This window comes from Callospermophilus lateralis, chromosome 4 (genome assembly GCF_048772815.1).
Source record: "Callospermophilus lateralis isolate mCalLat2 chromosome 4, mCalLat2.hap1, whole genome shotgun sequence".
In the NCBI taxonomy this organism is placed as follows: Eukaryota; Metazoa; Chordata; class Mammalia; order Rodentia; family Sciuridae; genus Callospermophilus; species Callospermophilus lateralis.
The window spans coordinates 70,284,081-70,299,610 of NC_135308.1; the positions used below are offsets into that span (position 1 = coordinate 70,284,081).

At 38.9% G+C, this 15,530-nt stretch overlaps 1 protein-coding gene across 2 annotated transcripts in view; it reads right to left on the reverse strand.

The window, feature by feature from the left end:
- Ano2 (anoctamin 2) overlaps positions 1-15,530 on the reverse strand; it is a 341,337-nt gene that overhangs the window by 68,318 nt on the left and 257,489 nt on the right. For both annotated transcript variants that reach the window (XM_076852567.1, XM_076852569.1), the window contains exon 14: positions 8,524-8,598. In XM_076852567.1, coding sequence (XP_076708682.1) covers positions 8,524-8,598 — 75 coding nt within the window. The remainder of the gene's footprint in view (positions 1-8,523; positions 8,599-15,530) is intronic.

Below are 15,530 nucleotides of genomic sequence, written 5' to 3' on the forward strand. Positions count from 1 at the left end.
GCTGGGAAAACTTGAAGAGCACCAACTCAGCCCTGTGATCATTTTGCAGACCAAAAGCAGGCATGGCAAAGGGAAGGGATTTGCTCAAAGTCACTGGTATGGCTATACTCCTAGTCTCCTGGATTGTGGTAGGAATTAAAGAATTTTAACATTTAGGAATCATTCTCATATAGGCTTTTGCGGGAAACCATCTGTAAATTACATGAGGATCTTCTCTCAGTATGGTAGCCAGGGAGACTTAGGTTTGGCATTGCGAACTATCGGTGGCTCTCCCATGGGCAATAGATTATCCAATGCATGTAAACTTTATATCCGCTCTGCTAGGAAGATCCCTCATTGTAGCTCTGGAGATGGGAGTAGTAACCTGTTGGGAACTGGACAGCCCACCTTTAACCTTTTTTGGAAAAGAACATTCCATGGAAGGCCTTTGATGTTTCCTGATATAAATAAAGCAGGCACAGGCTCCATTTTGCCATAATCTAGAAGCTCAATCCATCTGATCGTCTTGCCCATCCTGTCCCCGCTTTTGAAACTACTTTCTGTGTGCTGTGGTTTTTTTCACCATTCTATTTTTCTTAGCTTTTATTTCTCATCCAGCCCATTCCACTGAGGGGAACCCCATTTCCACCACCAGCATGGGACATGGGTGAGAGGCTTTGGTCTTGTACAAAAGGAAATTGAGGTCCAAGAAGCAACAATCTAATTGATCTAAGGCCTAGAGGGGACATGGCAGAGCTGAAATGCTAAGGGTGCCTTTCTGATGTCGTTATTCAATGCACATCTTCCCCTGCACTAATCGCTACAATGGCCATACAAGATATGCTTTTTATAAATGAGATCTAATGATGATCCAGCTCTGCTCTATAGTTCCTAAGTCTACAATCCCACCCTGATATTAAAACTCAGGTCTTCTGGCAAAATCCAATACCATGTCCATTACTTGTGTCTGTATGATATAATTAACTTCATTTATTAAATATAACAATTTTTTGATCATCTATTGTGTCAACCACTGCACTGGGTATATTATTGCATGTTTGTGATCAGTCTCCCACAACTATATTGAAAGAAAATTGGTTTGGGGTCACATTCTATGGCTTATGCCATTTCAGTGTGGAAGCAGCTTGGTAAAAATTTGCTTATGCTCAGCTATGGGTGACCTGGTCACCTTGCATATGATCACATTAGCATAGTTCCTATGACCTTTTGTGTTTTAATCCCATAACTTGATCTCTGGGGCTACAGATCCCAGAGTACTATCTGACACTACAAAAAAGGAAGAATAGCCTTGTCCCTACACTCCAGGACTTCCACTCTGAAGCAAAGTTGAGAAACCATTGCACGCATACAACAGGGTAACCCTAGTAAGTAGCTTATCAGTCACAGGCCTCACTTGGTTCATGAGCTTCTGGTAAGCTTTCAGCCGAGAGTAGAACAGTCAGAGGAAACCTTGTGGGAAAAAGTTTAAGATTGATTCCTATGGGAAAGACTTAGAGGAAAGAATAAGGAAGAGGAAGAACTTTCCAGAAAAGAGAGGAGAAGCATGCAGGAATGCATAAGGCAGAAGCAACCTCTGCTGATCCAGTGGGAGATTGTCCAACCTAGGATACAATGCAGTAGTCTAGTAGCTCAAAAAGCAAAAAACAAAACCAAACAAAAAGCCTCAACACACACACACACACACACACACACACATCATGGCTTTATCACTGACATAATAAGTTTTCCCCTGACATCCACTTAAATAATTTGTTTATCTCTCAGTCATTCATTCTAACACATGTCTGAAGCACTTCCTATCTGCCAATCACAGTAATAAGTGTCAGGAATATAGCAGTAAAAAAATTATAAGAAGAAATACAAATGTTCAATGAACATATGAAAAAATGCTCAATATAATTAGCCACCAGGGAAATGGAAATCAAAACCACAATGAGATACTATCTCACTCCATTTACAACAGCTATTGTCAAAAAGACAAAAAATAATAAAAGTTGGCAAGATTGTACAGAAAAAAAGAGCTCATACATTGTTGGCAGAAATGTAAATTAGTACAGACGCTATTGAAAACAATATGGAGGTTCATATAAAAAAAAGTAAAAATAGAACTACCATATGTTTCACCTATCCCACTCCTGAGTATATATCCAAAGGAAATGAAGTTGGCATACAAGAAATACCTACATGCCCATGTTTATTATAGCACTATTCACAATGGCTAAGCTATGGAATCAGCCTAGGTGCCCATCAGCAGATGAATAGGTAAAGAAAATGTGGTATGTATACATAATGGAGTATTATCCAGCCATAAAGAAGAATGAAATCCTGTTATTTACAGTAACATGGATGGAACTAGAGAATGCTGTGTTAAAAAAAATATGCCAGACATAGGAAAACAAGCATCACATATTCTCTCTCATATGTGGAAACTATTTTTAAAAGAGTAAATCTGAAAGCAGAAGAGATATTACTAGAGAATGGGAAGGGAGGAGAGCTGGGGTGAGAGTGGAAGAAGTGTGGTTGAATAAGATCAATGCATGCTTTATGCATGTCTGGAAATAACCACGTGAACTCCCATTAATATGTATAACTAACGTGTTAATAAAAATTTTACAACAGAAATTATTCCCTTTGTTTAGTTGATCTTCTAGTGGGAAAAGACAGACAATAACCACATAGACAGATAAAATATACAATAACTCTGGTGTGATAAAAACTGTGGGGAACAAATGAGTTAAACAGGAATATGGGGATAGTGTGCAATTTAAATAGGGTTGTTGAGAAAGGCCAAGGTGAGAAGGGGACCTCTCATCAAGCACCTGAAGGAAGGAATGAGAGGGAAGGTGTTGAGGCAGATGGTGGCTGGTACAGAGTGAGCAAGGGGAGAGCCGGGTAGGAGATGGGTGGGCAGGAGGAGGGGTCAGCTCTGCACTTTGGCTTCTGTACTACGGGAAATGAGAAGCCACTAAAAAGTTTTAAGCAGAGGAATGATAGGATTTGAATTAAGTTTAAAAAAATAAAACTCAGTGTGCTGATGATCTGTAAGAGGCAGTGCAAAAGAGCAAGTTGGTGTAAGGTGCTGTTGCAGCCATCCAGGCAAGGGAGTAGGAGTAGGTTTCCAATGGTGGTTCCCCCAGCCCACAGGTGTAAGTAAATGATCATATTGCGCATGAGGGGGAAGCTCAGGCTGTCGGAGAAGGATATGGCCTCTGACAATCCCCCACCTTATAAAGGGAAAGCAGGCCAGTAAAGCAGAAGGAAGGGAAACAGAGGAGGGAAGCAGAGAGGGAAAGGGAAAGTACTGCAAAATGAAATTGACCAAATTATATTGTCACTGTGTGCATGCATAAGTATGTAACCATGAAGCCCACTATTATGTATAATTTTTAACAATTAAAAATAATAACAAAAAGAGAAAACAAAGAGTTAATTCAAAAAAGGAGAAAAAAACCCTTATAACTCAAGAAGATTGGAAAAGAAAGAAAATTCTCTTTGTTCAAGCCGTCTTCCAACATGACAGGGCAAATGAAATGGCAAAGGGATTTTCTTTGCTCTTGTCACCCCATAAAAATCACATCCAACTGGCATATAGCACCTCTAAATCTCTCCTAGTGGCTGTGGTCCTGCCATCTTCTGCCAAGGAGCAGTCACAAATGGTGGAGGGAGGAAGGAGATGAGAAATACTCATCTTTATTGGTCTTTATTGAAGTAGGTGTTCTGGGTAGACCATCATTTCCTGACAAAATATTATTCTTTCCTAACCACCACCCTAGCTCCTTGATTTCATGCTCCACACCTTGTTTAGGATAATTGTAAGCTCCTCTTTTTTTTCTCCTTTTGTTTCTAGAAGACTTAGCTTTTTAAAAAACATAAAGAAACAAGAGAAAGATAATACCAAAAAAGAATTTTTAGCTGGGCACAGAGGCACATGCCTGTCATCCCAGCAGCTCAGGAGGCTGAGGGAGGAGGATTGTAAGTTCAAGGCCAGATTCAGCAACTTAGCAAGGCCCAAAGCAACTTGTTGAGACTTAAAAATAAAAATAGGGCCAGGGATGTGGCTCAGTGATAAAGTGCCTCTGGATTCAACCCTCAGTACCAAAAATAAAAAAATTTAAAAAAAAATCTAATAGATAGGGAACCACATAATTTATTGTACAACTTGGATTATTATCCAACCTAGATTACTTCTGAAAGCAAAAAAAAGAGAGAAACTATAAAAATTGTCCCAGGTCAATAAGCTTAGACCAGGCTTGAGGACTGGACTTTAAAAGGCTGATCCAGAGGGGGCTACCTGCTCCCCCTGCAATCTTACACTCCACTCCCAGCCCCCACTCACACATCCTGGGCTCAGCATTGCTCATGGCAGATGGGGAACCCCAAACATGGTATGATTATCAGTTAGTTCTTGGTTCTGAAAAAGAATCTTGAATTTATCTCAAGATTAGGAGTTGAGTGGGTTGAAAAAAGGTTTTGTTTTGTTTTTTAAAGGCAATCACAACAACATACACACAAAATTCCCACCTTCCAGTCTAGCTTTAGAAGATCTCTATCAAAGTTAGAAAAAAAAAAAAAAACCTTTCAAGATGATCCAGCATTGACCTGGTTTTCAGCATTTGTCAGATGGTGGTCAGTGATTTATTTGTTGATGAGCTGAAGATGATGGTACAAGGTCTTTTCCCAGACAATAGATAAGCTAGTTTCAGTCTCTTCTTCCTTGGCTTCTCAGTTACATGCGATGCAATGGATTGCCCTCCTCTTGATACACTTTCTTGACCCCTAGCTCTCTCCTAGCTATTCCTTTTCAATCTTCTTTCTGGCTTTTTCCTCGTGTGTTCCCAAACTATAACATTGAACTTTTTCTTCCCTATTTACCTCACTCCCCTGGTGATCTCATGCAATTTCTTGCCTTTAAATACCATCCATAACCTATTATGTCTCCAGCCTGGATGAGAAGCTGAGCTCTAGAGTCACATCCATTCATGAGAACAACTCTAGAATTTCTCTCCATCCCAGTAAGTGATACGTGCAGCCTTTTTATTTGCTTAAAGATAGAAGCATAGAGCCATGCTCCATTTCTCTGCATTTTGTATAACAAGATCAAATTCTTTCAGGTCCACTTTTGAAATGGAACCAGCACCTGACCACTTTTCACTATCTCCCCAGCCTGGGTCACCAAACTTATTGAATTATTGCAATAGCTTCCCATGCAATCTCCCTCTTCCTAACCGTGCTTTCCTAACAATATTTCTCACTACAGCAGAATGACCTTTCTGATGTCAGAATGGGTCACTCCTCTACAAAACCTCTCGCTGGAATTCGCATCTCACTTAGGTAAGTCCAGCTTTTGCTGTGGCTGGTGGGGCCCATATACCCTGGCTCCCTATGATCTCTCTGACAACATTCCTTCCACCTCTCCCTTTCTCTAGGGTACTCAGCTCCAGTCACACTCTAGCTACTGCTTGCTGTTCCTCTATACACCAAACCCCACCCACCTCGGAGCCTCTCTCCTCACTCTTTCCTTTGCTTAGAATGTTCCCCTAGAATTCCCATGTGACTGGCTCTTTCCCCTCATCCAGATCCCTGATAAAAATCTCTTTACTGAGAACTTCCCTGACCAACCTATTTAATACATGCATATTGTGTATTTTTAAATTTTATTGTGAACATATGGACAAATTCCTTTTACACATACACATGCACACGCGGCTGAATGAACAAAGAAAACTCCAATATAACCCAGATCAACAGCCAGCATCTCTGCATACCCTCCTTCCTATTCCCTGGTACCCAATGCCCACTATCACTAGCTTCTCTTTTTAGATTTGACCACTGTGCTGAATTTTGTGGCAATCATTTCCTTGCTTACCTTTATAGTTCTGTCACTTGGGTATGTACCCCTAAACAGCATAGTTAGGATTGTTTCTTTCTGAACTTTGATTAGAATCAAACCACATTTATTCTTCTGTTTTGGTTTCTTTCACCCATGTTGCCATTAGTTTGCTCAATTCCGTGACTATGTAGGACTTAATTGTATAAATATACCTCGATTTGTTTATCCATTCTAGTGGGGATAGGCATTTGGATTATTTCCAGTTTGGGGTTATTATAAACAGTGCTTCCATAGACATTTTTTTGTACATGTATTTTGCTGTGCATGCAAATAAGTTTTTCCAGGGCATATACCCAGTATGGAATTTCAGGCCATAAATTTCAGTTTTACTAGATAACGCCAGCCTATTTCTAAAGTGTCTTTTGTTAAAAATTTCCACTACCACCAGCAGTGTATAAAAGTTTCTTTTGATCTATATCTTTTCCAACACTTGTTATTGACAGACTTTTTAATGGCATATTATCTTTTGGGTACATGTGGTATTTTACTGTGGCTTAAATTAGAATTTCCGTGATTACTAATGAGATTGCATACTGTTTTCTGGATTTATTGGCCATTTGAATTTCCTCTCTTATGAAGTACCTATTTTTCCAGTTTTTTTTTTTGAGAGAGAGAGAGAGAATTTTTTTTTTAATATTTATTTTTTAGTTTTCGGCAGACACAACATCTTTGTTTGTATGTGGTGCTGAGGATCGAACCTGGGCCACACACATGCCAGACGAGCGTGCTACCTGCTTGAGCCACATCCCCAGCCCATCCAGTTTTTTAATTGCACTGTCTTTTCCATTGGTTTATGATTCTTCATGTTTTGAGGCTAATTCTTTGCATTACAGTGTTGTGAAATATTCTTCCATTTTCAAATAGTCAAAGTCCCTGATTTCTATCTTCTTAATTCCTATAAAACCGGTAAAACCAAAGGCTAAGTTTGCCTAAATGGGAAATTGTCCTTAAGGTAAAATCAGTATTAGGGCCAAGGTTTATTCCCTTGGTTCCTATTTCCAATTGAATTTCAAGTTAGTGTTATTACTATCCTGCCAGCCTTTCAAGGCTTTAAGAAGATTGGAAAATACTTTTATCCAAACTTTTTCATCAATTATGACAAAATGAGATGTTACAAATCCCACCTCTACTAGAGATGGAAGTCTGTTTTACTTATTGTCTGTAAACTCCTTAAGGAAGAAATTGTTTGTTTATTGCTTTATTCAGTGACTAATAACAATGACAAGCACATAGTTGCATGCTTTAAGTATTTCTTGAATGAATGGATAAACTCTTGGATAGCATATTGTAGGAGGCTTTGAGAGCCAAATTAAACTTTATATCATTTCAGCTTAATACACTGCAACTCACCACATATTCTTGAATATATTCTAAATGCTTTATACGTAGGTAACGAGAAGACAACAAATTTAGGCTGCTAAGCTTTGACAACTCTGCACTTCATCTGCAAAATGAGAAGCTGGATTAGATGGTGTCTAAGCTTCCTTTCTTTTTTTTTTTTAATATTTATTGTTGTCCAACTGGTGAAATTTGGCGCTGGAATTTCATTCTGAATATGATTTCTTTTTTTTTATTGGTTGTTCAAAATATTACAAATTTCTTGACATATCATATTTCATACATTAGATTCAAGTGGATTATGAACTCCCTAAGCTTCCTTTCTTAAATGCCTGGGATTAGGATGTGGCTCCTGTCTTCTATAATCAAGATGGTAAAAATAATCACCATTATAATCTCAAACCAGGGTCAGAATTACCTCTGGCCATTAGGCCCATAAAATTATGATGCTTTTCCAGTCCTAATTTTTGGAATAAGTTATTCCTCTTCCACCCTGCAACTAATGTGTATTACAGCTTAGAAATGCTCTGAGATGTAAGTGCCCATTCTCCTTACACACGGACACTTGAATACTAAATAAATAAATAAAATCTCCCCATAAAGAGGGACAGGTGTGTTTGTGACTCTCACTTGCTTCTTTGATGTTCAGCTTTCCTGAGGTCTTGTAGCTTAAATTACTGTTGTCTTACCCATCATGGCCTGCAAGAATGAACTCCTCCCACTGATCTGATTTGAACAGGAATCAAATGCTCCTCCCTCCCTCAGCTGTCCCTGACATAGCTGAGATTACCCAGGTCTTGCAAAAATGATTTGCCAAACTCTTCGGTAGAATACAGGGAAATCAACTCAGAATCTACAGGGATACTGTTACATCAGACTTAGAGCCTCAGCTGGCTATCTCCTTTGGCTTCTGGGTACTGGTCTATTCCACAAATCATCAGAGAGAGCCACCCACAGTCCAAACAGGCTGCCACAGTTCTGCAGCCTTAGCCTTCGAAGCTGCATTACTACTTCACATTCTCAATCTGAGGACATGGGAAGGCATTCTCTCACAACCCTCTCTATGCAAGTTCCAACTTCAAACATGTGTGGTCAATGGCCTCAATGTTTTCTAAGATCCCGCTTCTCTATGCAGGACTGTGGCTTCACCTTTACCCGCGCCTCATTATTGCTATAACATAAGAGAATGAAATGCCCACAGCGCTCACATAACAGGATACACACACACACACACACACACACACACACACACACACACACAGAGTCATAACCACATGGTCCCTCAAGGGAATTACCATGAACAAGATGGAGGCAAAGTTCATCAAGTAACCTGGGAACCGATCTTTCCAAGTCAGTTTATCTTCATCATCCTGGGAAGAAACAGAAGAGTAGAGACAATCAGAAGTCACAAATAACATACTTTGTTCTTAATTTTTTACACATCATTAATCATTTGTCACTCTGTACAGATATTTTTCTAGCCACAGATGCCTTACCTTCTATGTCAACAATGGCCCTCCTAATTTTTGTGGTTTCTAGATGAGCTGACATAGCCCAGAAAATGATAGTGAGATGAAGACAAGATTTTATTTCACCCTTACTCTGGTCTTAAGTTCTAGTGTAATCACTCATCAACTGTGTGATGTTGGACATGTCTCTTTATATTTCTGACCCTCTATTTCTTCATCTGCAAAGTGGGCACGGTAGTTACACCTTCCCTGTCTTTTGCACTGGATGAATCAAGAAAAGGAATAGACAAGGGCAGATGCAACCCAACCACAAAGCAGCATTCTCTAAATAGATTATCCTCTAAATAAAATATCAACCACTGACCTCAGTTCTAATAACTACATGAATTAGTCACAATTTTTATTCTTTAAAAAATCCTGTCTATAGTATCATTTTTTTATTCTCCAAAGCAACTGTATTATCTCTTTGTGTCAAATGCAAAGACTTTGAGGCACAGGTTAAGCTGAGCCATTCCACAGATGTGATTAAGAACTACATTTTCCCCTCAGACTGGGTACAGTTCACCCAGGCTGCTCTCCTGGGATAAACATATTACCCACCAGAGTCCTCTTTGAGCATATTCTGAAGACCCACCCTTCTTTAGTTGGGGGATGCCAACAGGCATGAATCACAAAAAGTTCTGTTGTATAATTGTGGTATACTTAGGGTCCAGGCACTTGCTCCCACTGAGCTACAATTCTGTAAAATTAGAACTAAGACAGCTGTCCTGACTACCACACGTGATTGTTGTGAAGATCTTCTGAAGCCACATTTATGAAGGTGCAAAGCACACTGTACCAGCAGGTCGGCATCTGCAGGGAGTCTGAGACAAATTCAGCAAGGGAGGGCTCCTGGCCCCCTGCTCTGTTTTCTCTTCTCTCTCCACTGGTACTTTGGAACACACCTGATTTGGCTCTAGCAACAGTGCCATCTAGCCTTTGAAAGCCTGTACTGTAAGCTAAGGACCTTGGCCTAAAAAACTCCTTTCCCAAATCATCTGTGTGCCCGCTCCGTATAGACTTTGGAGGCAGGCACAATGAAGAGACAGAATAAAGACTATATGGTCACTGGTCCCAGAGTCTCACAGGCTAACTAAATAGAGAAGACATCAGCATACCCAAAAGGCAAGAATCAGTCAGCTTGGGAGCAAGGGTTGTCTTGGGAGGGAGCAGATGGGGACCTGAGGAAAGAAATGGTCTCAGTGCATGTCTGGAACCAAGCATAGGGTTTTGCTGGCTTAATAAATGGACTAGAAAGTATTAAGATTAAAGTCATTTAATATATTGACTTACAGATATGTAAACAAGTCATATTCTTAGATTTGCATAACTAGGGGTCTCTAGTCCCATAGATTGTTGCATCATATAGTGAGAACAAGGAAACTATGGTGGTGACCCTTCCAAATAGAGGGGAGCATAATCCTATTAGAAATAATTTTATTTCTAATGGGGTTGGAAGACGACTCACTCATAATCTTCCAACTTAGGTCAGATATCAAAAAGAAGGGAATTTCCTTCATTTTCCTTCAGTATTAATGCTTAGTGTCACTCGTTGTTTTCCTGATGTTTCACTGGTGTTTTCCTTTAAGGTATCTTGGAAGCATTTTCTTTTAAGTTATCGATAAGGAAAACTGAAGATAGGCCGGTGACTGACAACATCAGTGGGGATTCTGAAGGCCTCTCACTGAGGCCTCCCTAATTATAATCAAGGTCTTGGTGAATGAGTCTGGATTTGGTTCCACTCAATAAACATGGTCTGAGCATTTCGATAGACCAGGCTGTGGGCTAGATTCTGAAGACACAGTGAGGAAAGGGCTCAGCCTGCCCAGGAGGAGCTGAGACCAGCAAGAACACAAGGAAAAGGGCCCCAGAGCTAAATCTGATCAGGAAACTGGCATGACTATTTTGAATACAAAGGAGAAAAATATTAAAAAGTAACTGAATTGGAGGGTCTCTCAAAGCAACTATGTTGAAAAATACTCATTTTGATGTACATATTCTAGTATTTGTTGAAAAATCCTTGTTATGTTTACAGTGATTAGCTTTCTTTTTTCTTTTTTCTTTCTTTCTTTCTTTCTTTTTTTTTTTTTTTTTTGGAAGGCAGAGCTTCCAATATACACACAGTGCTCACACATCAAGATACTATCCAAACACTAGAAGCCAAGAGAAAACTCAAAGATTACAGACTACATTCCAGCTCCCGAAATTACTAGTAAAGGGAACAGTGAAGAAAGCAGTTTTTACTCACAATAATCTGGCTGTAACAATGAAAACTAATTAAAACTCCCCAGTCACCAGTACATTGAAGATGTGAAGATTTATGGCAAAATACGCTTAACTTAAGTGCATTTTTCCTAAAAGTCACATCACCAACGTATGGGACAGCAGAAAGGGAACTTTCTTGGAAGCAGACATCTCGTTCTGAACTCTTAGAGCTAATACTTACTAGGCAAATGAGGTTAGGAGATTCTTAGAACCTGCTTCTTTATCCGTCAAATAATTATATTCCTTTTCCATAAAACATGTAAACTAGTTGTATCCATTACACTAAATGACCATGTGTTTTAAGTTAGTCAACCTATGGAGAGGGCCAAGAGAATGCAAGCGTGCAGAGGTAAGAACTCTGAGCATCTTCCTCTCCTTCTAAGAGATGACAAGACTAGGCGTATTGCTTAGTGGTAGAGTGCTTACCTAGTATGCTCAAGGCCCAGGGGTCGATCCCTAGCACCAAAACAATAAATAAAATGTGGGTCACATGAGTGAATGCACATGAGAGAGCTTTGTAAACTGCAAGGCTTATACAAAAGTAAGGTCTCATCAGCTTCATGATTATATTAAAAGCAGGTGATTATGAAGCACTTAGCTAATGTCACCATTATTCAGGCATGAGCCTAGCTGTTGTCTGTGCTTATTTCTTTGTTTCTGCTGTCTGTGTCTATGTCCCTGCATTATGGGTCCTGCTTATAAGTCTCCAAGCAGCAGGTAGCACAATAGTATTCACAATAAAACCACACAAGTGCGTGCCCCTTTCAGCAAACTGAAAACTTAGAAATAAAATCAATGAAAAGGCAGTAGGTGAGAATATTATCTACACAAATCCCTTGGAGAAAAATGATTTTGAAAAGTGGCAATTATCCCTAAGATTATTTGTCTTTCCATTTTTAATTAAGGAAAACTTTACAGATATGCAGTCAAATTAACCTTTGCAAGTGTGAAGTTTTGCAAATTTTGATAAATATATAGTCATGTAAACATAACAACACTGAAGACATAGAACAATTCTAATACTTCCCGATATACTCCCCATGCCGCTTTCTAGTCTATCTCCTACCCAGTCCCCAGAACCTACCAAGATCTGTTTTATGTCCCTCTTGTTTGCCTTTTCCAAAATTTTATATAAGTGTATCCATGCAGTATGTAGCCTGTTTTGAGTCTGTCTTCTCTGACTTAGAGCAGTGCACTTGAAATTCATCCATGTTGTTTTATAGCTCAGTAGTTCATTCCCTTTTATTGGAGAATAGCACAGATTTCACTGTATGGATGTACTTTAGTTAATTTATCCATTTATTACACAAGGGAATGTTTGTATTGTTTCCAGATTTTAGCAATTACAAATAAAGCTATTCTAAGTATCATCGTACCAGTTTGGGGGCAAATATAGGCTTTAATTTCACTTAGGCAAATATCAGCTAATGGAATTGCTGGGTCATACAATAAGTGCATGTTTGACTTTGTAAGAAACTGCCAGAATCTTTTCCAAAGCAGTTGTGCAATTTTGCATTTCCATAAATAGTGTATGTTAGTTCCTTTCTCTACTTTATTTCTTTAAATGGAGATCATTATAGAATAGTTTCAGATTTAAAGAAAAACTTCAACAATACAGGGAGACCCTATACTCTGCACTCAGTTTCTTCCACAAACACAGAATACTTTTCAAGATGAATGAACCTATATTGTATACTATTATTAACAAAAGTTCACATTTCATTTGTATTTCCTTATTTTTTTACCTAATGTCCATTGTATGTTTCAGGATTGCATCCAGGATGACACATTTAGTCTCCAAGACCCTTTAGGCTTCTACAGACTGTGGAACTTTCTCAGACTGTCCTTATGACTGATGACCTCATGATGAACTTATCAGTTTTGAGATGTACTGGTCAAATGTTTTGTAGAATAACCCTCAGTATAAACCCATTTGACTTTTTTTTGAATGATGAGACTGAAGTTTTGGACTTGAGGGAGGAGACCACAGAGGTGAAGGACCACTTTCATGGGGCTAGGTGTGTAGTTCTGTGGTAGGGTGCTTGCCTCACACATTTAAGGCCCTGGGCTGATCACTAACACTGACTTAAAAAAAGAAAAAAAACTCATCTCTAGCAATTAGAGAAAGGCAAATCAAAACTACTCTGAGATTTCAACTCACTCCAGACAGAATGGCAGCTAGTAAGAATACAAACAACAATAAGTGTTGGTGAGGATGTGGAGAGAAAGGCACACTCATACCTTGCTGGTGGGACTGCAAATTGGTGCAACAACCTGGAAAGCAGTATGGAGATTCCTTGGAAAACTTGGAATGAAACCACAATTTGACCCAGCTATCCCACTCCTTGGTTTATACACAAAGGATTTTTAAACAGCATACTATAGTAAAGCAGCCACATCAATGTTTATAGCAGCATAATTCACAATAGTTAAATTGTGGAATCAACCTAGATGCCCTTCAGTAGATTAATAGTTAAATAAACTGTGGTATATTTACACATTGAATATTATTCAGCATTAAAAGAGAATAAAATCATGGCATTTGCAGGTAAATGGACAGAGTTGGAGAATATTATGCAATGTGAAATAAGCCAATCCCCCAAACTAAACTCTGAATGTTTTCTCTGATATGAGGATGCTGATCCATAATGGGGATGGGAGGAGCATGGGAGAAATGGAGGAACTTTAGAGAGGGCAAAGGGGAGAAGGGGAAGGGAAGGAGTTGGGGGCAGGTAGGAAAGATGGTGGAATGAGATAAACATCATTACCCCAAGTACATGTATGAAGACATGAGAGGTGTGACTCTACTTTTTGTACAACCAAAGACATGAAAAATTGTGCTCTATATGTGTATTATGAATTGAAATGCAGTAAAACAAATTAGAATAAATAAACAAAATTTTAAAAGACAACTTCCATCGCATCATATCTCATATCAAAGGGTATAGGCTATGATGTAACCATCATTGATGATATTACCTTTGACCTCCTGGTAGAGGTAGGGTTTGTTGCATTTCTCTATTTTAATGTTTCTTTTTCCCCTTTCTATACTTTACTCTTCAGAAGGAAGTCACCATTTGCCGTATTTAAAGGGTGGGGAGTTACACTCCACATTTTTGAGGGCCCAGGATCTACAGATACCTCTAGGTTTTCAATTTAGGTTTTTATATTTTGAATATACTTAAGCCAGGCTGTAGAGAAGAGATGCTCAATCACACTAATGTTAAGCTGACACAGGTGACTTCAAACACTAAAATAAAAAGAACAAAGATGATAAATGCCAAGTGATAGTAAACATTGTGCTAGGCAAAGAACTGAGTTGGGCTTCAATGAAAACAGACTGTAATCCTCTTTCTTCTGGGAAGCCTACAAGGGGCAAGAAGCCAAGCAGCAGCAGCATTACTAACAGCTTCATCTCCTACCTGACTGCCTCCAGTTAAGAACAAGAGGGTCTCAAATGGGGTCAACCTGGTTTTATTAGAATGTTCACACATTTAACTTATTTGTGAACAATTATTTGGGAGCAATGTCACAGAGAAGGAAAAATGAATAAATCTAGATATGCAATACTTGGGCCTCATTTCCTATATCTCCTTATGAGTTCAATGTCTCTGAGCCTTCATAGCTTCATCTATAATGGGACAACTGGTAAACCTGTCCTATTAAGCACTCAAAGGAGAATATCATACATGTGACAGTTCTTAGAAAATCATCAGTTCTTTTTAGAGAGAAATGTGAGATACATTACTTCTGCATTCATTGAACACCAAAACATGCACAGAATGTTGTGTTAACATTAAGTACTGAAGATATATAAAATAGCTCACATTGTTTTCCCTTAAGGAATATCTTAACTAGTAGAAGAAATGAGAGAGATGAACACAAATTGTGACAAGATATGACACAGGCAAAGCATCATGGAAACAGAAGAGAGAGACACTACCAGCCTAGGGATATAAGAGAACACTCCAAGATGAGAGGACATTTTCCTTGTGATTAAATAATGATGTGAAGTTTCAAAGTTTGACTTTTTTCTCCTAAACATCAAACTCAGATCAGTAGAAGAAAGGGAACAAGGGGTGAAAGGAAGGGAGGGAGGGGGGAAATGCTGAGGAGTGAAATTGACCAAATTACGTTGTTACATTGTGTGCATGTATGAATACATAGCAACAAATCACACATTAAGTACAACTATAATGCACCAATAAAAATGCGGAAAAGAACAAAAAGAATGATGTGACTTTTCCAAGACAAAAGGAGGGATGGGGGTATTCTAGAGAAAGTACCAGGTATAAAAGCACTGAAATATCAGAACATATGGTACCATCAAACTGTTCACTATAACAACAAGAAAGGGTGTGGATGTTATCAGGGTTTTAGGTGGAGAAGAAAGTTGACTCAAGTGCCTGGCAATGCACAATGCATTTCTCCCACCATGATATAAAAGAACAAAAATCAGAACAGAATGATTCTTTTAGCTGGCAGATAATGGGCCATCTAATGCAAGACTGGCTGGGGTCTTAGGAAAC